The following is a 24,904-nucleotide window of genomic DNA, read 5'->3' as shown; positions in this document are numbered from 1 at the left end:
AAAAGCAGGGCTCCATGCTCAGCAACTCCTCCCTCCACTCTCCCAAAGTGCGGCAAATAGCTCGTGTGCAGCGCGCTCCAGCGCAGGGAGGGAGGGAAAGGGGACACTCGGGGGAAGAGGCAGGTTGGCTGCAGAGCCCTGTTGTCGGGTGCTAGGAGCACAGCCCCACAGCAGATGGTGGAGGGAGGGGCTGGGAGCGTAGTCCAGCCCACTGCATTCCTGTGGGACTTCTCCCCTGGTCCCCAGACATGGGGCTCCACATCCACCTGCCTCTTCCCCCGAGCACCCCACCTTGCAGTTCCCACTCAGTCAATGTCAGCCCCTTTGCAGCCACTGGAGCATTCCCCACAGCCAGAGGGGCCAGCACTGGCCTTCCCATCCAGCAGATTTCCTGATTCAGGGAGGTACAAAGGCACAATCATAGAAATGTAGGGCTGGAAGGGAACTCAGGAGCCATCTAGTCCAGCCCTTGCACTGAGACAGAAATGGCTCATTTGATTAAGTCAGAATATCCTCTCTTCCGGACAACCAGTTTGCTTTAGGAATATTATTATTCTTTTATTGAATTCAGCTTTTCTGGTGGGTTTCACATTTGAACCAATAGCCCCCTAGTAAATATGTAATATCAGCTATCATTAGTTTGAGCAGCATGTTTGTGCCACGCTTCCCTTCCCTGGAATTCAGCAATATGAAATATGACTGCATTAATATATTACCAGCTTTGAACTCTTTAAAACAAAAACAGCTGCCACAATAGGGCCTAGCCTTAGCGCAGTAGTGTTCAAGTGTTTAGTCTATCTGCTCCTTTAGGAAGGCTGCCAGCAACTCAGAGCCACGCAGGAACAACTCTGCTATATGTGAAATCTGATCAAAACTTGAGTGATTCTTCTGGGCCCAGAAATGCTAAACTTCTAGTCTCCCATGTTTTGTTGCCATATATTTCTACACAGTAAGAAGCAATAAGAAGTCCCTTATCCTAGTCTGATAAAACAACACAGAAATCCATCTTGTAAGCCTAGTGTAAAATATACAATAGCTTCTTCACAATCTCTGATCAATGTCCAAACAATTTTTAGACACAAGCTCATGTGCGGGCTTTCTTTAAATGTTCACTTAGTCAACATGACAATGAATGAAGATTTTTACTTTTAATTTTACCATTAAATAACTAGTTTTTCCTATGGGTTGGATACTGTCAAAGCAGCCTCACAGGCTCCACACAAGGTTGTAATTAGGCAGGTGAATGGTTAACCAGTAAATTGGTGGGCTAGAGCAGCCCCCGCCTGCGGTGGGCCCAGGCCCAGCCCAGCCTGCTGTGGACAAGGGTGCTCCAGCCCAGACAGAGATGCCCCCGCCCTCCCCGGTTTAAGTGATTAACCGGTTAAACATTATGTTTAGCCAGTTAACTGATTACGTGGGATTTTACATCCCTTGTTGAAATGCTGCTGTGCTGTTTATTACCTTTCCCCCAGAGTTATGGGGGCATTGCAAGCAGAAGTTTTTGCTGGTGAATAAGAGCTCTGTGATTATAACAATTTGATCCACCCTGTTGAATCAAGGTGTCTGGTCCCTTTTCACAGAGCCCTGTCTGGAAATATCACAGGTGTTGGTCCCCACCATCCTACTTATCAACCCTTTATTCACTCTCCTCCCCTTCATCCACCTCACAAATGCATGAAACAGTTCTGAACACGATAGCACCTCTGCTCCCAGCCCTGATGGAGGAAATCCTACCAGCTAGGTCAGAGCAAGCATTTAGGGTTGGGAAAAGGAAGCTGTGCACTTTGAGTCATGGGCTGTGCAGCCATTTTATTGAAATGAATACATGTATTGGAGCCTTCAATTTGTTTGAACTGTCCCTACCTCTTTCTTTTAAAAATCCAAACCAAAACACTTACCTGTGCAGGCAGGTCACTTGGTTTCAGGTCTGGTACCCCACCATCAGAACGGCGAGACCTGTAGCGTCCCTCAGAGTCAGCGTTTCGAAACCGGTCCTCTGCATTGCTTGCTGCTTCTGATGCCTCTGGCCGTGAGCCATCCACCTCCATAGGCATGTGGTGTCCATTTTCCTGTTCAGAATTCTGGCTGTCTTTGCTTCCCTTGCTATCCTTTCCCGACGGAATTCTGGCAATGACCCCAAACTTCCTAGTTCTTTTCCCATTCTGAGCGGTTCTGTCACTTCGCTCTGAGGTAGGCTTTGCTTTGGGTTCACAGCTGTTGCTGTTGTTGCCATTTGATGGAGGAAGAGGGGCTTTGCGCTTAATGCGACGGAACATGATCAGGTAGATGAAGCCGCCATTCCAGCACTGATCAGCCAGGTAGCTGTGAGCAAATAGAAAAGTTTAGATTATAAACCAATTGTCCTATAAACCTCATATTGCAAATACAGTCAATGGGTATTTATTTCATTAGATACTGCACTTTCTAATAGGATTCTTTCCCCAACTCAATTATTACCAAATGCAATGATATATTAAAACACCTTGAAACATCAGAAAATGATCCCTACCATTGGTATCAGAAGTTGTGAGATGGGCCAATTTACAAAGGAGTTCTGTGCTTTTGCTTCAAAGAAGACTGTTTTGCACACAGTCCTAAAAGGTATGCCATGCTCATGGAGAAAACATTCCCCATCACCAAAATGCTTCTTGCATATAAATCAGAGAAGATGCATTTGAAACAGGGAGTTAAAAAAAACAAACAACAAAGCCCGGAAACAGGCTAATCATATGTTGGTATTCATGACAACTGGCAAAAACCAGTCAGCTGGTCATCTTCCATAATTCAAGCTCGGAATGCGAGGCAGGTGTTTAAACAGCACAATGAGATGACAGAACGTAGCAAAAAAGACAAAGAAAATATTTTTCCCTCTCCAACGGAAACAAAAAAACATGTCAGCCAAGCTTCCTTTGTGCAGAAGCCCACACTATATTTGCATCTAAAATGCAGCCTTTCCCTTGAAATACATCTTTGGTTTTGGCTTGGATACACATGCCCTAGATCTCGGGGCAAATTCACTGTTTCTATAAGTAGGCTCCAATTGCCTCAGTACAACAAAACATTGCACTATAAATTATGATGTACCTATTGGAGCTAATAAAAAGACAAGGAAAGAAGGTGGGCTGCTTTCTATGATGTCTGTTCTGGTAAAGAGGTAGGTGAGTGTGGAAGTAGCAGCTGTTAAGTAGCAGCACAGTCATTTACAAAATATCATTCCTACTTCCAACATTTGAATGATACTTTGCGTCACTGTATTTCTACATCAGGCAAAAACCAATTACTTCCATGGAGGTGCACCACTATGTTCCAAGGATGAATCTGGGTTCTTGTGTGTTTTGGAATAACATATGCCTCACTCTACATTCTTTAAATACAGTACTGTATTTGACTTTCGAGCCAAAGGTATAATCATCTGAGAGTGCAAATAAGCTTGAATTTGTACTTAACAAGTTTGGATGAATCCCTTCTGGTACAGCCCACGCTAATTTAGGTTGCATTGCCTTCTTTGCTGGTGAAAGCAGAAACTGCTTCCTAGAAAAATCAAGTGAACCACTAACATGGAGCTGTTGGTAAAAGTACAGTAAATCAACTTCTCGAGAGCAGAAAGTAATGCCTATAAAGGAACTAAGGCATAAGGAGGTGAGAGCACTCCGGGACTGTCAGAATCACAAGAGTCTGAGAGATTAAGTCCAGAAGGGCTCACCACATCATCCAGTCTGGCCTCCTATACAACACAGGCCACCAACATCACCCAGCCCCTGCACAATCAACTGAACAACCACAATTAGCCCAAAGTCTCATAGGAGATTAACTAGCATGGGCCACAGGCAGAGAACAGAGGAGGAGGAGGAAACTAAGGTGTGCCAGTGTTTGAGGCTGCCCACAATGGCTGGGAATTAAGTGAGAGACACCCAGACAATCCTGGCAAGTAGGCTGCACTCCAGACTGCGGAGAAAGACAAAAAAAAACCCAAAGGGCCCCTGCCAAACTGAGTTGGGGAAAATTCCTTCCAAACCCCACATGTGGAAATCCATTAGATCCTGAGCATGCGAACAACAGCCAGCCAGCCAAGCACATGAGAGAACGATTTCCCTTCCCAACCAACTTGCACAATACAGCTATACTGTACTGTTAATGCTAACCAGCTGTGCTGCCCCACCCCCATCCCAGCTGCCACCCAGCTGAGCTGGGCTTGTTGCACCACCAGTAAAGCTGAGAGGGAGCATGCCGGGGATGAACACAGGAAGCCTAGAACAAGTTTAGGAGTGAGGAGGGTTTTATGGAGTGACAAGGGCGAGTAATCAAGTGAGTGGCAAACTTTGGTGGTGGGTTTTTTGGTATTTCTACATGAAAGAAAGAATGGACTGTACGTTGCTGAGTGAGTGGAGGAGGCATGCTGAGCTGGAAGAGGCAATGAAGGTCTTTGCTTAATTGATAATTTTGGTTCAGTTCTTCCTTGCGTTTAGGTGTCCTTTTTAGAAAATCCAGCCCGCACAATTGGCCCTAGTCAGTAAGACTTTGGTTTTAAAGGCATTTAGTTAGACATTACTCCACTCAGCACTGTAAGACTGACAAGCTTTAGGAGTCTAGCTTTCAGTTTCAAAAGTGACTTACTCATTTACCCAACAAAAGGTAGAAGCCTAAATAATTGTTGGAAAGGAGATTAAGGCTCCTAAGTCACTTAGGCCCCACAATGCTGAATGGACCAATGCTTAAATACTTTTAGAAATGTGTGTCTATTTCATCAGGGAGACCAATGACTGAATGAACATGGTAACCACAGGCCCATCTCATCAGAAATATTCCCTGCAGAATAAAATTGAAGCATGTAATGGATAGGAGGAATGCTGGCTTTTTCTGAACATCCCAGAATTTGGTGACTAAAAAGTTAAACTCAGATTACAAGGGGGTGTTGGCAGGGAGACAGAAAATCCAATGAGAGAAGGTGTTGAGATTCGAATTGGAAGATATACCTGATTGCTGCTGTTCTTTGTGTGTGTTTTAAGCCAGGAGTTGGGGAAGCAAGATGAATTGAACCAGGCAGAACTACCATGTCTACAAAGAATACTGGGCTACTGGGAATGGAAATGGACTGGCCCTTGAAGCATGGATTGTAAGTAGATAGGAAAATGTCTATTTAGTCACAATCAGGTTATTTTCTTTGTTTTGTTGTTTGGTTAAACTTCTCTGTGGTAAGTCCTTGTGCACCCATCCCCATACACTGTACTTTAAGCTGTATCCCAGGGATGGAATTTTCTCGGTGTTTTTAAATTGTTCTTTTCTCAGTTGCTTTAAAACACCTAGCAATCAAGCATGCTTTAGCAAGTACATCTTTTTGTTTTGTTTAATAAAAATCACCTTTTTAAAGTGGTGATTTGATTCTTGTGTCTTAGAAAGTAATAGGAGGTCTGTGTATGCATTCTTAAGACTGAGAGGTCAGTGATCAGAGATTACAGTTTGTTTTCTCTTTTTTTATTCAAACTCTTGTGTTAGAAGACCATGGGGTACTTCTCTGGAAGAAGCTCCAAGTGCTTCTTCCTGGATTCAAGAAGAAAAGGGGTTTTCACTTGGTAGTGGCAGCCTATCACCCAAGGCCAGGGAATCTGTGATCTTAGAATCACAGAATCATAGACCACTAGACCTGGAAGCAGCCTTGAGAGATCATCAAGACCAGTCCCCTGTCATCACAGCAGGACCAAGCACCATCTAGATCTTCGATAGATGTCTATCCCACCTGCTCTTAAATATCTCCAGTAATGGAGATTCCACAAACCTCCCTGGGCAATTTATTCACACAGACAGTTAGGAAGTTTTTCCTAATGTCCAACCTAAACCTCCCTTGCTGCAATTTAAGACCACTGGAAAACTTTTAAGCAGAAGCCAGTAGAGGCAAGGTATTTGTAAGATCTTTTGCAGGCCCCCACCTTCTGCTTTTGGAGTGCCAGAGTGGGGAACAGCCTTGACAAAGCAAAATGAGTATGAGGGGAGGGAAAGTCTGTACTGATAATGGCTATGCCATTCTGCATGTTCATTCTCAGTGAACATGCAGAGGACTTCAGTCACCACGATTACTTTTCATAAGCACTGTAATCATTTTAAAAAAATAAAAACAATCTTTTTTCTCAATTGTCTAGAAGTTGGCAAAACAGTACAAGAGCCTACTTTCACATGGAATATCTTGGGAAGGGTGGTCACCAATGCATCCAAAGGTTATATCACAATGTTCCAGTAACAAACGAAGATATTTTGATTATCAAGTTAAGACCATCATCCCTTCAAAATCAACAGGAGAGAGGTAGTTTTTTTCCAGAAATGGTATGGGCTGCCTGGTTTTCACATTTATTTTTCAAGCTCAAATTTCAAGTCAGCCAGTAACGTTGATTAAAATTCATGACTTTTGCTTGCAGCAATACCTTTGCACTCTGATCCATCACATATAAATAGCTTTGCTTCTCCTGAAGGAGAGAAAGGGAAGTGTCTCCTGTTCTAACAAGCCTACGATCGGTTTTGCCTGCTATGCCATTCAAATACATACATTTCTCTGCATTAACAATTGCATGTTGTTTTAAGCACTGGTAATACAGTACTTCCTTTAGACAAATTCACCAACAAGATGAAATGACAGAGAATACAGCAGACAAATATCTGTTAAGTCCAGAAAAAATAAAATTCTAAAAACATATTGCAAATAAAGCAATTTTATACAGGAAAACAAAATATGATCCCTGTCATTTTATGTTATTTTGGTGACATGCTAGTTTTATTCATAATGTGTACAAAAATGCTTTGGAATAAAGATACAATATTCTAAATGTTCATTTTATGAATATTTAACCCACTGTCCATTCAAGGATATGCTTAGAGAGCCAGATCCTCAGTTAGTGTAAATGGATGTAGCTCCCAAGTTCCATAAAACTACAGTGAAACTTTAGGAAGATCTGGCCCACATACTCCAGTTATGCAACCTGTGGGAACTCACGTTTCTATGCTCCCTTGATCGCTTCAGGACAGTTCTAAGCATGGACTACACTTCTATGAAAAAATGAGAACAAATCGACACAGAAGAACAAGTGAGTCTCTCTGAATAGCAATAACCAGGCCAACAGCCATATCACCTCAGGCAATGATCTTGTCAGATCTTCCAGGTCAAGGGAAAACTAGGTGTTGGGAAAACAAGTATCGATGCAGCAGGTGGCACTGTTCATTCTGACTCAGTGGTGAATCAACACCCAAACATCCCTGTGTTGGAATAATTTTGCTAATGAACAACTCTCAGCTATTTTTTTGTGGACAGGAATAACCCAGGTCTTGATCATTTAATATACAATAACTTTTTTTGGACAAGAATAGGACTGTTAAACTCCTAGTCAAATTTCAAATTTGCCTAACTACATTCTGCCTACTTATCTGGTTCCTTTTTCCTTTCAAGCTTCTTTTCTTGCTTTTCTATCTTTATGTCTGTGGAACATGGAAAAAACCCTAAATTGATCTTCAGACTGATCTGCTTCCATGCAAGGCAGAAAAGAAGAGGGAAGCTGGCCCACAGAGCTCAAAATGCAGCGATTACACTTTCCCAGGTCATGCCTGGACTAGAGATGTAAGCAACTAGTCAACTAGCTGATCAGTTTAGGATTATCGGGTAGTCAAGTCACTACTCAACTATATCAGAGGTAGCAAGGGGGGGGCGCAGAGGCCACATCTGGGGGGACCTGGCTCAAAAGCCGATTCCCCCCAGCACCATCTCTGCTGTGAGCAGGGGAGGCAGATGCGCAGTGGGGGAAAAGGTGCAAGCCGGGACTGAGCAGTCCCAGCTTGTGCCAGGTCCCAGACACTGTGACTTTGCTTTCTAAATATAGTAAGAGACTGGCAGAGTTGCAATGAATCCCCTCATCGACTAATTGAGTAGTCAATGGAAATCCCATCAACTACTTGATTAGCTTCCTAACTACTGTTTAACATCCTTCACCTGGACATCAAATCTATTCCAATGAGACTCATGCTACAGAAAACTATTTTACATGTTTTTGGATGGGAAAATAGGATGCTCTTTTTATTTTTAAAGCATTTTCTGTATCTTAATACAGATTACATTAATATTAAAGATATAATAAACCAGAAAAGATAAAGAGTAGACTATAACAAAAGCATGGAAAAGAAATTAACTGACCTTACTAAAATGTATTGATTGGTGAGGACCTGCACTGTTTTTTAAATTTCTCTCTCTATGAATGTAGGAGCATCCTATGCCAGAAGATAAATAAGGGTTGAATTCGATAAAATACTTGTTCAGCTTCTGCACTGCCGAAACCTCTGCTAAAGCAATGCTGGATCCAAAATTCCACTTCTCAGAGTTTCTAAAAAGCCGAAACCAGACAAGCGTTTTACTGAATCTGGCACCAAAAGAGTATTCAAGGGGTTTTAAAAAATTCAAATACCAGATGGATTTCAGAGTTGCAATGTTATTTTGAGTGTGTGCACCTCTCACCACAGATTTGGAAGTACTAGCCTCGAAAGCATCCCACAAGGTCCTAATATTAGGGATCTTGAAGAATGCAAAACATTTTATTACCATATAACACAACATGGTTAGTGTGTTACAGAAATAGAAGGTTTTACGGGAGCCACTCCTGCCCAATTTTCTGTAGCAATGTTGACAGTCACCAGTCATTGTAGGACAATGCAGAGGGCCTTCTCACATGGCAGAAAAGCCACAGCTCCCCACACAAAGAAGGGCCACAGAGACATCATTCAGAGGGGAGTCTAATTCAAAGAAAGACTTTTCCTTGTACCTTACTTACAAAGTCAATTAATTACAGACCAGTTTGCAGTATTTATAATGGATTCAGAACACCTTTCAATACTGCATTTTTCTAAAAGGGTTCTTATTTGTCTTAAATAAATACAGCAAATACTAATAAGCTCTACATTTATACAGCACCTTCCATCTAGGGCAGGATGGGAAATCTTTTTTGGGTTGAGGGCTGCAAACCCACAGAAAAAAATCAGTCAGAGGCCTCACACAAGTAAGAAGATATCCAGCCCCTGAGCCTTACGTTTCCCATCCCTGAGCTAAGGGGCAGTATGCCGAGGAAAGGCATGACATGGAGCCCAATGAGGGACAGACACAAAAGACAGGTAACTGAGGGCCGGACCCCAGTCAGTAGGGGGCCCTTCATGTCTGGAGGAACTAACTCCCAAATAGACCAGCAGGAGGCGCCTGCACCAGTGAGTGCTCAAACTGTTACACAACCATTAGTGTCGAGTATCAGAGAGGTAGCCGTTTTAGTCTGAATCTGCAAAAGCGACAAGGAGTCCCTATGGCACCTTATAGACTAACCGAAGTGTTGGTTCCTGAGTTCCATGCAACTCGGTGCCAACTCTGCCCACATATATACACCAGCAACTTCATTGCAGGACCTAACCAGATCAGCCATACCGTCACTGGTTCATTCTCCTGCACACCTACTAACGTAATCTATGCCATCATGTGCCAACAATGCCCCTCTGCTATATACATCGGCCAAACTGGACAGTCCCTACGTAAAAGAATAAACTGGACACACATCAGATATTAGAAATGGCAATATACAAAAACCTGTAGGGGAACACTTCAATCTCCCTGAACACACAATTGCAGATCTAAAGGTAGCCATGCTGCAGAAAAAAACCTTCAAGACCAGACTTCAAAGAGAAACTGCTGAGCTACAGTTCATCTTCAAGTTTGACACAATCAACTCAGGATTAAACAAAGACTGTGAATGGCTAGCTAACTACAAAAGCAGCTTCTCCTCTCTTGCTATTCACACCTCCAGATCAGCTAGTAGAAGTGGGCCTCATCCTCCCTGATTGGATCTACCTTGTCATCTCTAGCCTGATTCTGGCCTGCATATTTATACCTGCCTCTGGAAATTTCCACTACATACATCTGACCAAGTGGGTCTTTGCCCACGAAAGCTTATGTGCCAACACTTCGGTTAACCATTAGTGATTATACATGAACTCCACAATATCCTATGAGACATCACTAAGGATACGTTTATACAGCAAACACTGTGCATGGGCTAATGTACCTGAGCTAGCCTGAACCCAGTTAGCAGGGGAAACAATGCTAGTGAAGACAGCGCAGAGTGGGATAGCAAGCAGAGCCTGTCCTGGGTTTTGTGCTACTTGCATTGTGCTATCTTCACTACTAAAATTGCCCATGCTAGCTGGATTCAAGCTAGTTAGATTCAAGCTAGCTAAAACAGACTGAGGTCCACACAAGCTTCTATGGTGTGGACATACCTCAAAGAAGATACCATGCCAATGCACTGTAGATTTCCAATCTTCTCTACTGCAGTAAGTGTGGTACAGCAACATATTTAAGCTGCCTAAGTGATAGGTTAGTACTGTTTTACTTCTGTTTTTGTTTGTTTGTTTTTAAAAAGAGAGGAGTAAATTGAGGCACTGAGGTTAAATCCAAATTATCATGTGGAAGCCGCACACACAAAAAAATCAGGAAGAGAAACCAGCACAGAGACACTCTGGTGATGATCACTATAGAAACTCCTTAAAAGGTTTAGCTACATAGAACAAATGAACCAAGGCATCCTTGGTCCTAGGGTAAGAGCGAAGACATGATATCTACTTTGAAACATCCTTGTCTTCGTGCTTTGAATTAATGACAATCTCACTCTCCTAATTCACATCAGCTAGGGTACAGTAATAGTAGAATATAGTCAGTCATGAGCAGCAGGGGCTGATTAGTTCCTTTCTTTGGCACAGAACCATAAAAACGACATATTATTAAAAAAATAAACTGTGCAAAACAATCACTGCTGATGCACTTTGTGTTTTAGGCAAAGAATAGAGCAGCTGTAAAACAGCCTCCTTGTGGCATGATCGGCTGCAAGGGGCTGTGTGCCTGGTTACTTAATACTAATGGGGGTGTAATACTCTCTTCACTTCAGAATTATGAAGGGAACTGCATACCCATTGCTGTCTATGACTACTGTGTGTTCAGCTCCAAACTCTCATATCTCCTTTTATCCACTGGGTAGATTATTGATATTGTATCAACTGATAAACTAGCCATGTTTATTCCAGGTTCAATGGAAAGTGTGTAGAGGACCTGACTCTGAGAAGATATTTTAAAATAATAAAAAACAAAAAACATCCCCAGACTTCACAAACACGTTGCAATGAACAAATGAACTCTCTCTGAATCATCCCATTTGTTAAAACTGTGCAGTGACATTTTCATAAACAACAATGGTCACGTGGTCACACTGAGCCATAGGAGAACCAAAGCAGACTCAGCATTGATAAGAAAACATCTGGGTTTTTTCTACCAACAAAACTTTAAAAGTATGTTTGTTTTCTAATAATAGTGCTATTTTATATTAATAATGCAAATGCTATTTTACCATTATACAGGGCCTTTCATCCTCATAGATGCCAAAATGCTTCCCAAACACCACTTTGCAAACTGTATAAGCACGGATAACTAGCCAACTAGCAGAGTATGTTCACAAGAATGAGCAAGGAGGAGAAATTTTGGGTAAGGAGACTGAATTTCAAACCTCTGTGCCAAGTGCCACAGAACCAATAATGTCCAGTGCAACACAGTCTAGTCACTGGCTTTCTGTTCTTCTCAGAAAGACTGTGACATGGTGAAGCAAAATGCAGGACTATGTAGCACTTTAAAGACTAACAAGATGGTTTATTAGATGATGAGCTTTCGTGGGCCAGACCCACTTCCTCAGCTCAAATAGTGGAAGAAAATAGTCACAACCATATATACCAAAGGATACAATTAAAAAAATGAACACATATGAAAAGGACAAATCACATTTCAGAACAGAAGGGGGATGCGGGGGGGGGGGGGGGGGCGGGGAGGAAGGAAGGTAAGTGTCTGTGAATTAATGATATTAGAGGTGGGGAAAGTTAGATGTCTGTGAGCTAATGGTATTAGAGGTGACAATTGGGGAAGCTATCCTGGTAATGGGTAAGATAGTTGGGGTCTTTGTTCAATCCGCCCCCCTCGGAGAGTGTCGAATTTTAACATGAATGACAGTTCAGAGGATTCCCTTTCAAGTGCAGATGTAAAAGGTCTTTGTAGAAGAACGAAGGTGGTGAAGTCATTGAGACAGTGTCCTTTCTGGTTGAAATGGCAAGAAACTGTTTTTTCTTTGTGATCTTGTCTGATATCTGTTTTGTGGGCATTAATCCTTTGGCGAAGTGTCTGAGACGTTTGTCCAATGTACATAGCAGACGGACACTTTCGGCACGATAGCATAAATTATATTTCTGGATGCGCAGGAATATGTGTTCTTGATCTTATAACTCACTTGGTTAGGTCCAATAATGGTATCAGCAGAATGACATGGTGAACTGCTAGAAACTCAGCGTTCTCTATCTTGTCAAGACAAAAGGCTGAGCAGACCCTGACAAGATTCAAAATGGCGGCTCTAGTTGTATTTGAAGCTGTGTCTGAGATCAATAAGCCACCTATACTTGCAAAAGGAAAATTATCTAAATTGTCTGCCAGATAGCATAAGTGGATGACTGATGTCAGTCAATATTACTGGATCTAGCTGTGAACGTCTTGGAACCAAGTTCTAACACAGAAGACAATGAAGCCATGCAAATATGCTAACATGAAAGGGAAAAGAGTTCAGGACAGTTGGCAGTATTTTAAAGAAGCCTTATTGAAGGCACAGAAAGAAACCATCCCAATGAGTAGCAAGAGAGGCAAACATGGTAGGAGACCGGATTGGCTTACAGGGGAAATCCTTGGTGAACTTAAACACTAAAAGGAAGCTTACAAAAAGTGGAAACTTGGACAGATGACTAGAGAGGGGTATAAATGTATAGCTCAAGAATGCCGGAGGGTTATCAGGAAGGCGAAAGCGCAAATGGAATTGCGACTGGCTAAGGATGTGAAGGATAACAAGAAAGGTTTCTACAGGCATGTTCACAAGAAGAAGGTGATCAGAGAGGGTGTGCGGCCCCTACTGGATGAAGGAGGTAACCTAGTGACAGATGATGTGGGGAAAGCTGAAGTACTCAATGCTTTCTTTGCCTCTGTATTCATGGACAAGGTGGGCTCCTGGACTAATGTGCTTAATAACACAATATGGGATGAAAATGGACAGCCCTTGGTGGGTAAGAACAGGCTAGGAAGTATTTAGAAAAGCTAAATGTACACAAATCCATGGGTCCAGACTTAATGCATCCAAGGGTACTGAGGGAGTTGGTAAATGTCATTGAGGAACCTTTGGCCATTATCTTTGAAAAGTCGTGGAGGTTGGGAGAAATCCCGGATGATTGGAAAAAGGCAAATGTAGTGTCCATCTTCAAAAAGGGAAGAAGGACGATCCAGGGAACTATAGGCCAGTCAGTCTTGCCTCGGTTCCTGGAAAAATCATGGAAGGGATCCTTAAAGAATCCATTTTGAGGCACTTGGAAGAGACGAAAGTGATTAGGAATAGTCAGCATGGGTTCACAAAGGGAAAGTTGTGCCTGACCAATCTGATTAGCTTCTATGATGAGGTAACTGGCTCTGTGGACGTGGGAAAGTCAGTTGATGTGATATATCTTGACTTTAGCAAGGCTTTTGATATGGTCTCCCACAATATTCTTGCAAGCAAGTTAAGGGAATGTGGATTGGATAAATGGACAGTAAGATAGATAGAGAGATGGCTAGAAGGTCGGGCCCAGCGGGTAGTGATCAACGGCTCGATGTTAGGATGGCGGTCAGTTTCTAGTGGAGTGCCCCAAGGTTAGGTTCTAGGACCGTTTTTTTCAATATCTTTATTAATGACCTGGATGAGGTGATGGATTGCACCCTCAGCAAGTTTGCGGATGACGCTAAGCTAGGGGGAGAGGCAGATACGCTGGAGGGCAGAGATAGGGTCCAGAGTGACTTACACAAATTGGAGGATTGGGCCACAAGAAATCTGATGCGGTTCAACAAGGACAAGTACAGAGTCCTGCACTTGGGAAGGAAGAATCCCAAGCATTGTTACAGGCTGGAGACCAACTGGCTAAGTAGTAGTTCTGCAGAAAAGGACCTGGGGGTTACAGTGGATGAGAAGCTGGATATGAGTCAACAGTGTGCCCTTGTAGCCAAGAAGGCTAATGGCATATTAGGTTGCATTAAGAGGAGCATTGCCAGCAGATCCAGAGATGTTATTATTCCCCTTTATTCGGCTCTGGTGAGGTCACATCTGGAGTATTATGTCCAGTTCTGGGCCCCCCACTACAAAAAGGATGTGGACGCATTGGAGAGGGTCCACCTGAGGGCAACCAAAATGATTAGGGGGCTGGAGCATATGAGCTACGAGGAGAGGCTGAGGGAGCTGGGTCTATTTAGTCTGCAGAAGAGAAGAGTGAGGGGGGATTTGATAGCAGCCTTCAACTTCCTGAAGGGAGGCTCCAAAGAGGATGGAGAGAGGCTGTTCTCAGTAGTAACAGATGGCAGAACAAGGAGCAATGGTCTCAAGTTGTGGTGGGAAAGGTCCAGGTTGGATATTAGGAAAAACTATTTCACTATGAGGGTAGTGAAGCACTGGAATGGGTTACCTAGGGAAGTAGTGGAATCTCCATAAGAACAAGAATGAGGCAAGTGGCTTCAACTCATTGTCACACTTAACACGCCCTTTCCTGTCTTAGGTTTTGTCTATGCACTGACTTATGGAAAAAAGGGATGTAATATTCTCTCTCTATCTGCATTAATAAGGTTTTAAAAAAATGTAGAAATAACATGAGAAAGTCATCAACAAGCTGAGCGGTTCTAAAAATATCAACTTAGTTAATTCAAATGGCCTGGGGCAGGTAACAGGGCTCCCACTTCCTTTTGATGGTAAGCAATTTGGAGACTAGGATTTGTTGCCAAGAATATGCAACGCTTCCCACAGTCTCACATCAGTGGCAACTCTCTAAGCAACATTGGTTTTCTGAAAGGCTAAGGCTTGGGCACAGGGGAGAAATAAAACTGGGATTTCGAGTTGCTTTTAAACCTTTATAGCACATTATTCACCAACAGCTTTAAAAGAAGGGAATCAGTCAATAATGAGAAGCAAGCGACTGCATTTAAAAATAACATGCTTGTAACTTAACTTTCAGGGAGGCAGCATTGTTCAGTAGAGAACTGACATGACACGACACAGCCACGTTGCTAAAAGTCAGGCAATGTAAACACTGTTTGTCAATGATTTTTCTGACAAAAAACGTCCACCTTGGCAGGAGAGCACTTCATGGTCTGGAATAGTTGTGGGCCACTTGTGGCCTGAGGATCACAGCCAGCCCATCAGGGTTCTGCAAGCACCCTGCAAGACATTTTGTTTACCATTGCTCATGCACGGGGTTGTCAGATTCCGCTGGTTTCTGACTGTGTCATTTTTCTGTATTAATATTAGTAAATGACACGCACATAAAGCAAGGGCACATGAAGTGAGGTGTTCACAACACTGACAGAGAGCTGTGCACTTCCTCTGTATCCAATCAAAGTACTGCTACGATTCACTCAGCACACCCTGCCAATGCTAGGTACACAAGCAGAGTTAGCAGAACTACCCTATCCTGGGAGACCATCTTGGTTACGACAACATTGCAGCCCACTCACTTGCCTAGGTTGCCCACTGCTGGTCTGGATTCTAATATACTGCTCACATTTCACTGTAAACATGTATCTGATGGCACATTTACGGTCTGCAGACATCAGAAAAATAAGTTAATTTAAAAATAAACAACTCCTGATTTAATGCAGTAAGTACCAGATTTTCTCTTTTTCAGCAACAGAGTGAAATAGGAATAAACAGAATTAAGCTGCAATAAAGTACAAAAAAACGTTACTTACCTCATAATGGTTGTTCTTCGAGATATGTTACTTATGTCTGTTCCACCTAAGAGTGCGCACACCATGTGCATGAGTTCCGGAAGCTTTTTACCATTAGCAGTGCCTGTTAGGCCAGCCAGAGAGCCCCCAGGAGAGGGGCCGCTATATTGGTGCACATATACCCCTTGCTGCCCCTCTATCCCCCTCAATTCCTTCTTGCTGGAAAACTCAAATGAAGGGGAGGTGAGTGGGATTTGGAATGGACATAAGCAACACATCTCAAAGAGCAACAGTTACAAGTCAAGAAACCGTTTTCTTTTTCTTCGAGTGCTTGCTTATCCCCATTCCACCTAGGTGATTGCCAAGCTGTACCCATGGATGAGGGGTCGGCACCTAGCAGGAAATGGATTGAAACAGCCCTGCAAATGGCTACATCCTCTCTACCCTGCTGAATAATCGCATAGCGGTTAGTGAAGGTATGGATTGATAACCAGGCCCTGCAGGTGTCTAGGATCGGTACCAGTGCTAGAAAGGCCATAGAGGAGGCCAAGCGTTTGGTAGAATGGGCAGTGATAGGAGGGGCTGGTTTTCCTGCTTGGTCATAGCATGCCTTAATACGTGAACCATGAGGACAGACACTGGGCCGGCACCGGGAGGCCCTTCATCCTATCCACTGTGGAGATTAACTGGGCACATTTCCTGTTGGCCCGTGAGGCAAACAGATCCGGGGGGGGGAGGGGAAGAAGGGGAGTAGTCCCACACCTGCGGAAGAGCTGATGTACCTGAGGGACCACCTGTGAGCCGAAAATACCCTACTGAGCTAGTTTGCCAGGGTGTTGAGAGTCCCTGGTAGGTAGGTGGCCTGAAGATGGATCCCCTGTGCGATGCAGAGGTCCCAGACGGCTAGAGCTTCCTGACAGAGGGGAGAGGATCGAGCACCACCCTGCCCGTTGATGTAAAACATCGCTGTGGTGTTGTCCATCAGGACCTAGACACAATTGCCCCTTAGCCGACGCAGGAACACCCGACGAACTGCCTTCGGCTCCGTCATTGATATGCAATGACTGCTCTGCCTAGGACCACAACTTGGGATCCTGCCTGGACCAGGTGAGCTCCCCATCCTCTACTGGAGGTGTCCATCCTAGTTGCATTGAGGGGGGCTGTTGGGCAAAGGGGATTTCACCGCACACTTTGCTCTCTCCAGCGACTAGTCTGGTGTAAACAGGATTTCCAGTGGGATAGTCACTACCGTGTCAATATGAGCATGGGCTGGCCTGAAGACCTTGCGAGCCAGGCCCGTGGCAGGTGCAGCCTGGTGTATTGCACCACATAAGTGGAAGCCGCCACATGACCCAACAGTCTCATGCAGATTCTTGTCATAGTCAGGGGCATGATTCTTTAGAATGACCTCTCTCATTGCCCCGAATTTGGCACTTGGCAGGGCTGCCCATCCTGCCATGGTGTCCAGTCTTGCCCCCATGGACTCTATTACTTGCATGGGGATGAGGGTGGATTTTGCCTTGTTCAGCATGAGCCCTGAAGGTTCTTCAGCCCAAGTCTATCCAGGACAACATCTGGCTCTAGGAGCAGCACCTGGTAAGCCAATTATCCAGGCAGAGGAAAGCGGGTACCCCCCTCCTCCTTAGGAAGGCAGCCACCACTGCCATGCACTTGGTAAATACCTTGGGGGCAGAGGACAGGTCAAACAGGAGGACCGTAAACTGGTAGTGGTCCATGCCTACTGTGAAATGGAGGAACCTCCTGTGGGAGGGGATAATGGAAACGTGGAAGTATGCGTCCTTCAAATCGAGGTTGGCATATCAGTCCCCTAAATCAAGGGAGGGAATGATAACCATCCCGAACCTTTATTTCTGCATAAAGGTGCTGAGGCCTCTGAAGTCTAGGATTGGGTGGAGGCCCCCCTTGGACATTGGGATCAGGAAGTACCTGGAATAAAACTCTTTCCCCCGAAATTCATGTGGAACCTCTTCTATTGCCCCCAACAACAGGAGCGAGGAGACCTCCTGTTGTAGAAAGTGCTCGTGAGAGGGGTCCCTGAAGAAGGATGGGGAAAGAAAGTGGGAGGGTGGAGAAGACAGGAAGGGGTTGGAGTATCCCACAGCCACTGTCTTCAAGGCCTACTGGTCTGTAGTGATGGAATGCCAAAAACAGTCGAAGGCAGACAGTTTATTCGCGAAGGGACAATTTAGGAGCAAGGCTGCTAACCCAACCTCAGGCACAACTTCAAAACCCTGGAGCCATGAGTTCCAGCTCATCACTATGCCTGTGGTCATTGATTGCACCTCTGAGACAGCAGCGTCCATCGTGGCCTGGATGACAGTGTGGGACACCATCCTGCCCTCTTCGTTAAGGACCCCAAACTCCTGCTGCAACTCCCTGGGGAGTTGATCTCTAAATTTATCAACCACCACCATGTAGCCCTGCCATGGCGTAGGCTTTTCTCCTCAAGAGGTCAAGCTTTTTGGGCTCCTTACTCTTGGGGGTGGGCCAAAGCTTTCCCTCCCCCTCCCTGTGGCATGTTACCTGTACTACAATGGAACTGGGGGGCGGGTGGGCAAACAGGTGTTCATGCCCCGACTGGGCACGAAGTACCACCTCTCAACCTCCTTCTGCCTCAGTGGGATGGAAGCCAGTGTCTGCCAAAGAGTCTTAATAATTTTGGCCACCGTCTTATTGAGAGAGAGGGCAATTCTGGGCAGGGCATCTGCCATCAGGATGCCCACCATCAGGTCAGATTCCTCGGCCACCTCCTCCACCTGCACCTCCAGGTTTTGGGCAAGTCTCCCAAGGAGCTCCTGGTGGGTGTGCATGTCCATGGCAGGCATGGCTGGGGTCAGGTCAGCTAGTACCTCAGTGGGGGGAGAGGACAAAGTCCCTGGGCATTGCCAGTTCCTCAGGGTGCTGTCCATCAGGACTTAGACACAATTGCCCCTGGACCTGAAGTGGGTGCTAGAAGGCCCACTGGGACCGGCTGCTGGGCATGCAGTTCTTGAGCCCCTACTGTCCTTCATGGATTGGCCCTGGACTCTGAAGCCAGTGCACAGGTAAGTGGACTGGCCAACAGGGTCTCCCTATGCATTGAGTTCACTCACACTGAGGCTGAAGTCATTGACACCCCCTGCCCCTGGGTCTGATGGTATGCCCGGGGGTCTAAAAAGGCCACTGGGCTAGTGGTTGCCACAGAGGTGGCCACGTCTGGGATGGCAGCAGGATGGCATGCCTGGAGTGGTGGCCTGATAGGGATCAGTGCCGTGAACAGGACTGGTGCTGAGAGCAGGACCATCGGGACCAGGGGGACCAATGTGAGGAAGTCCTCAACAGCATGGACTTTGCCTCTGATGAGTACTCCAACACTGACCATAGTGGTGCCACGGGCTACAATGGAGCACGGTGCTAGCTATGGTGTGGCATTGCCACAGGTTTCCCCCAGTGTGATACTGGTAGCGGCATGCTGCTATCCTCTAGTGCCAGTACAGACTGAAGTCAAGGTGCCATTGGTACCGGACAGGCCCCATTCTGAGTCGCACCAGACACCTGCAACGGCAGGGCCAGAATTGCCATGGAGCTCATCGCTGGGCCTGAATCCCGAGTCATCATGGGAGGAGGGGGCACAGTGATTCTCCACACTCAGCGCCAGGCTCAGTGCAGCCGTGAGCTTAATTAGCTCACGGGTTGCAGTGAATGTGTCCAGGGTCGATGGTCCCGGGACCTTCTTCACTGACAGGTCCTGGACTTCTGGACTGCTCATCTGTGCGAAGCTCGACTACACAGCACAGAAGCAATGTCACGCCTGGGCGAGGATGGAGCCTTGGGGTGTCTTGACGGAGATTTTCCTCTCCAGTCTTGGAAGTCCTTGGTGCCGGGGACTGGTGCCGAGTGGTCCAACGCCGCAGAGCGCCTTGGCGTGGCACCTGCCTCGCGCATGCTCCTCACCGATGGTGCAGGGTCTGGTGCAGTGGGTGGTAGCGCCGACTCCATTAATAACAGTTTCAGCCTAAAGTTGCACTCCTGTTTGGTTCTAGGCTTGAATTACCTGCACAAGTTGACCCACTCCTAAGCACTTCAGGCACTCTTCGTGAGGGTCTCCACAGGCTATGGGGCTTCTGGCACTGTGTGCAAGATTGAAGCTATGAGCTTCCCCCTCTCCCCCGCAGCATTCCCTGAGGAGAAGGAGGAATGAGGTGCAAACTAACTACTCTAATGTAAAACTAACATGTTAACAACTACTCTGACAAAGACTGAACTATTTACAGAACTATTAACAAAAGATAGGAGAAGAAAGGCTAAGGGCGCACTTGCAAAGGAGCAAGCCAAGCATTTCAGCAATGGTCAGGGACAGTAAGAAGGAAATGGGGGAGTAGTGGAGGGCCTGCAGTGGTATACGTGCCCTGATATAGCGGTGCCACTCCAGGCAGCTCCCTGGCTGGCCCAATGGGTACTGCTAAGGGTGAAAAGCTTCGCTTGTGGTGTGTGTGCACGTAGGTGGAATGGACATAAGCAAGCAGTTGAACAAGATCATCTATAATTATTCCTCAGTATAGGATTTGTGGCTGTTTTAATTCATTTCCTCCATTCGTATTTGTTTCCCACCCTTCAGAGAATAACCCAAACTCAGCCAGTACTCACCCGTAATTCATGCTGGGTAAAATACTTTGATTTGGCAAAACCAACCCAGAGAGCCTCTGTATTTTTGACTCTCCTTTTTAACTAGCATAATGCTTTTAAAGAGCTCTCTCACCCATGTTTTTATTTCTATCAGAGAAGCCCAGCCAAACATCCCACTCTTTGTTACGAGTATCACAATCTTTGGGTTTGTTTGTTTTTTTGCCAACACTCAATCCAAAGAGTTTCAGGCAAGTGCTGGAGGAAAAAGAGTGGACATGTCACCTCATATTATATTAAGAACTACACAGTGGAACTCGACATTGCATATAGGACTAAAATGCCTCAAATTTAAACAAATTTTCAGAAAAGTTCTGTGACTGACAGAGCCAAATATTCTCCTGATTCTATGATCGGACCTACTAAATGTGCTTCTCAATTTTATGGTTGGGCTCCTTCAACTATGGAGACTGCAAGGTTCTGATCTGGTCTGTTTGGGAGGGTATTTCACAACCTCGCCAATCCAAAAAGTGAATAAATGAAGAATGTTGAGAAGACCAAAAAAAAAAAAAGTTCAGAAAAAGTTGCAATGTACCATTTTAAAGCATGCCTGCTCTCACATTTCCTACCTAGCCCCCTTCAAATGGTCTGTCATCAATTTTAGTTCTACATCCCTAACTCCTGCGAGGACTCTCTGCAATTTCTAAATCTGAGCTGGGAGATGTTTACCAAGAAGGCATTCAGGCACTTAATGACACTCGTGATTTCCATTTCACAGAATTCAAAAGAAGTCATCCAGCAAGCAGGCAACACCTGTTTTTTGCAGAATACGTACGCAGGCATTGAAAGACAAATAAGCACATATTTACTAACAGCAATAATTGCAGTAATGAGTGAATCCCATTACAGAGCAGCACTCAGAATGCTTTTGCTGCTTACCAGACACAAAATTTCATAATCTAATTCAGGATGATTAAAAGGGTTTCAAATCTACATTTATCAAACACAGCCTGCATCTGGACACTTCACTTTAATTTAAATAAGACTGTTCCAATAATTCTTTTAAGCTTGTTATAGATTGTCACACAAACAACGCAATTAAAACAAAGTCTTGTACCATATAACGCACTATTCTGTATTTTCTAACTCACTTCTTATTGTCATATGCGAGAATCTGTTCACACCTGCCTAACCAAGCGCACTTGTTTATGTTTTCAAAGCACAATGAGAAAATGAAATATATACATGCTCCATGTAAAAGAATAAACATGCCCATGTACTGTCATTGCATGCCCGGGGCTCATAACATTTTGGCCCAAATTTTTTTAGAATTGTACCAACACTAAAAAGATTCTCCCTTTCCAGAGCTTTGAGTCTTTCAGATGAAATCGTCTTTATACACTACCCTTTAGTTTCTTCTCTTTCACCATCTTCAGACTCTGAACTTGTCAGTGCAGAAGCAACATGTAGCCTTTGAGCCAGATTCCTCATTACATTCCAGGATTCTTGCACCACTAACACATCACTCAAGAAATGGATTTGAGCTCTAAGTGGCTAGCAATTAATTATTCTGGCAGAAGTAAATTCTTTACTTGTGTGCTGCATACCCTTCCACCTGTAGCCAGTTCCCTAATGACCCTTCCCCCCCCCCCCCCCCACACACACTTTTGCACTGAATGAAGCTTCAATACATGGGGCAAATCCTTTATCTGCATCTGTTTACTTACTTCACATGCTCACAATGATTGTAAGCAATAAAGTCACTACTATCTCTCCTCCCTATACAGCAGTCATAACAAATAACCTGCAGAGACATGTAGGGAAATCAGAAATGTTTCCTAAAATAAACTTTTACTCCAGCAACAAAATTCAGCAAATCACACTTAACTGGAAGAAATCTCTGCCACTTTGTTTTGGCAAAGTCAAGCCTTGTTTGGTTTCAGTTGTAACAGAAGTTCTATAAACACTACTTTCTACAGCCACGGGAAAGGTTTTCAAGTTTCTTGACAGTGAAAAAGGGAAAGAGATTATGCTTAGAAGTTACAGCCACAAAACTGGGAGAGACTAGGCAATGTTGAAAGCAAGCTTCCTTATACTGCCTATCCGATGTGTATTAAACTGAAAGTGGGGGGCCATCTATAGAGACAAGAGAGTAGTTCATTTTCCACAGATGGTTTCCTTCCATCTATTGCGCCATGGTGTGAGGCCACCAGTTAGTGCCAAGAGTGGTCCTGGTTTTGTGATAAAAGCTCCAGCCCCTAAAATCATGAATTGGTGGACTCAGTCTGCACTGCCAACTCTTGCAATTTTATCTCGAATCTCATCATGTTTGGTATGTTTTCCTAAAGCCCCACCTTCTGGAGGAATGTGATTAGATGAGACTAGCAGCTTTCAATTTTGTAAAAAGTAAATTTCTAGTCCTTGTGGTTGCAGAGAAAAGCTCGAAAACATGAACTGAGTGCACCCTCATGACTCAAACTGGACAGCAAAGAAAAAGAACCCAACATAAAAGTACCTCATGTAATTTTAAACCAATCTCATCATTTTTTCAGAGGGAGGTTAGAAGGAGGGAGGGTCAGGAGGAGAGTGATCAATTCTGAACTTTTAGCCTGCTCATTTAACTTAGACCCAGAAACCACCATCTAACTTTACAAATTTTCTATCACTATTGTCATGGCTTAGATTTGGTCAGGTAATATGGCTCTTTATCCAACTGCTAACCCAAGACCGCCATCCAAACCCAGGTTTCTTAGAAAAATTTTGCAAACAACATGTTCTGGGTTTAGGGAAGAGAGTTGCTTGTTTAGATATTTAAGGTAGCTATTTAGTTGTAGATCACTGTAATAATCTGCACACACAGAGAATGAACTTTTTTTATCTCTGTTCATTTGTTGAGCTATGCTTCTTTTACATGTTGTGACAAGTTATATCCACCACAATCCAACATTCAGTACTATCACTCTTGCTCAACAGTTTCTGTCAATGACTCCAAACCCTTCCCCTCCTGCTTTCTAAAACAGATCTTAGATATGCCTTACATTTGGCAAGAATGAAAGACTTATACGCTCTAAAACTATTACATAGAAACTGTGGAGTCAACTCTAAACTATTCTTACAGATGCTTCCCACATGCACAAACGCTTCCCATTGGAGTATTGTATAGTAGAGATGCAATGGTTTTATTTTTTTGCAGAGACAAGTTTATCATCCTATCAGTTTCAGTTAAACAGCACCCACGAGCGTTAATACAGCAGTTCTCAGTGTTCTTGGGCAAACGGAGCCAATTTACCTCAGGCAGTTCGCCAGCACCCAGTGACTGCCATTCAGTTGCACGTGCGTGGCATAGTCTGGAGCTCAGTACAGAGGCTCATTGAGAAAGGCCCTAATTTTATCACACTTGTTTGTTCAAGAAGTCTCACAGACTACCACAGAACAACTTGTGTGAGTAAGTGCTACTCAATGAACGAGTGACAAAATTAGGCCCTATATGAGAAAATAGAGGCTTTCAGAATCCCATTCCTGAAATACAACTACTGTTATACACCTTATAAAAGGATACTTCTGTGTTCTATGGTAATTGCAGCCCTATTTGATCCAAAATAGCTCAGATTTTACATCTTTCCAGGCATCCTGCAAAGGCTGTTTGTTTGACAGGGTTTGGGGATGGATGAAGGTATATTTCTGGCAAACTTTACTGCCATTTTTCCTATTTCAGTGTCAACCAGCTGATGTAACTTGCTTTCTGCATTAGATTATTTAAGGATGCTAGCTAACAGAGCTCATTTATTTGTATGTTAGTATTTACGCCGCGAGGTGGTTGTTATTATAAAATCTAATTATTATTGGAGTGCAACGCTTCAGTACAAGCACAAGGTTTTAAAAATGATCACTCTAAATAAATATAAGATGGACCATTATTGAAGAATGTTTGTGTGTGTATACATGTAATATAAATTGTAGGGAGAACACCAACTGCAACTGCTAAATTTAGGTTTCTGAATATTTTTCATTACAAAAGATTCTTGCACCTTTTTTTTTTTTTTTTTTAAAGAACTTCTAACACCGCCAGTTTGCAGCAGGCCTTTGAATCTCTTTGTCCTGGGAAATTCCTTTCAGGTTGAGCTGAGTTATAAACAATTATAAAGAGGCATTTCAATAATGCAGCCTGCATGCTTCACAAAGATTCTGGCAACCTGCCAAAGTAACAAGTGACTACAAATATTCTAAAGAGTTGGGTCCCTGGCACCACCAACGCAGCTACAGCACTTATGCTGCTGTCACCACCTCCAGAGGACTGCAAACACCTGGGTATAGTGGAGAATACTGGGGGGAGGGAGAAAAGGAGAGAGTCAAGCCAGGTTAAGCGCCTCCCAACCAGAGCCAACACATGGGCCACTGTCCTAGCCCACTGATCCTACCCCCAAGCACAAGGTGCCACATGGGAACAGGAACTTCAACAGC

General features: G+C 44.2%; 1 protein-coding gene across 6 annotated transcripts in view; it reads right to left on the bottom strand.

Moving 5' to 3' along the window:
• The window catches only part of PDZD2 (PDZ domain containing 2), a 309,904-nt gene that overhangs the window by 91,697 nt on the left and 193,303 nt on the right, over positions 1–24,904 (bottom strand). For all 6 annotated transcript variants that reach the window (XM_075932594.1, XM_075932596.1, XM_075932597.1 and 3 more), the window contains one exon: positions 1,899–2,322. In XM_075932594.1, the coding sequence (XP_075788709.1) occupies positions 1,899–2,322 (424 nt within the window). The remainder of the gene's footprint in view (positions 1–1,898; positions 2,323–24,904) is intronic.

The sequence above is a fragment of the Pelodiscus sinensis genome, chromosome 6 (genome assembly GCF_049634645.1).
Source record: "Pelodiscus sinensis isolate JC-2024 chromosome 6, ASM4963464v1, whole genome shotgun sequence".
Taxonomy (NCBI): domain Eukaryota; kingdom Metazoa; phylum Chordata; order Testudines; family Trionychidae; genus Pelodiscus; species Pelodiscus sinensis.
The sequence above is the reverse complement of the archived record's forward strand: the minus strand, read 5'-3'. Positions and strand labels throughout refer to the sequence as shown.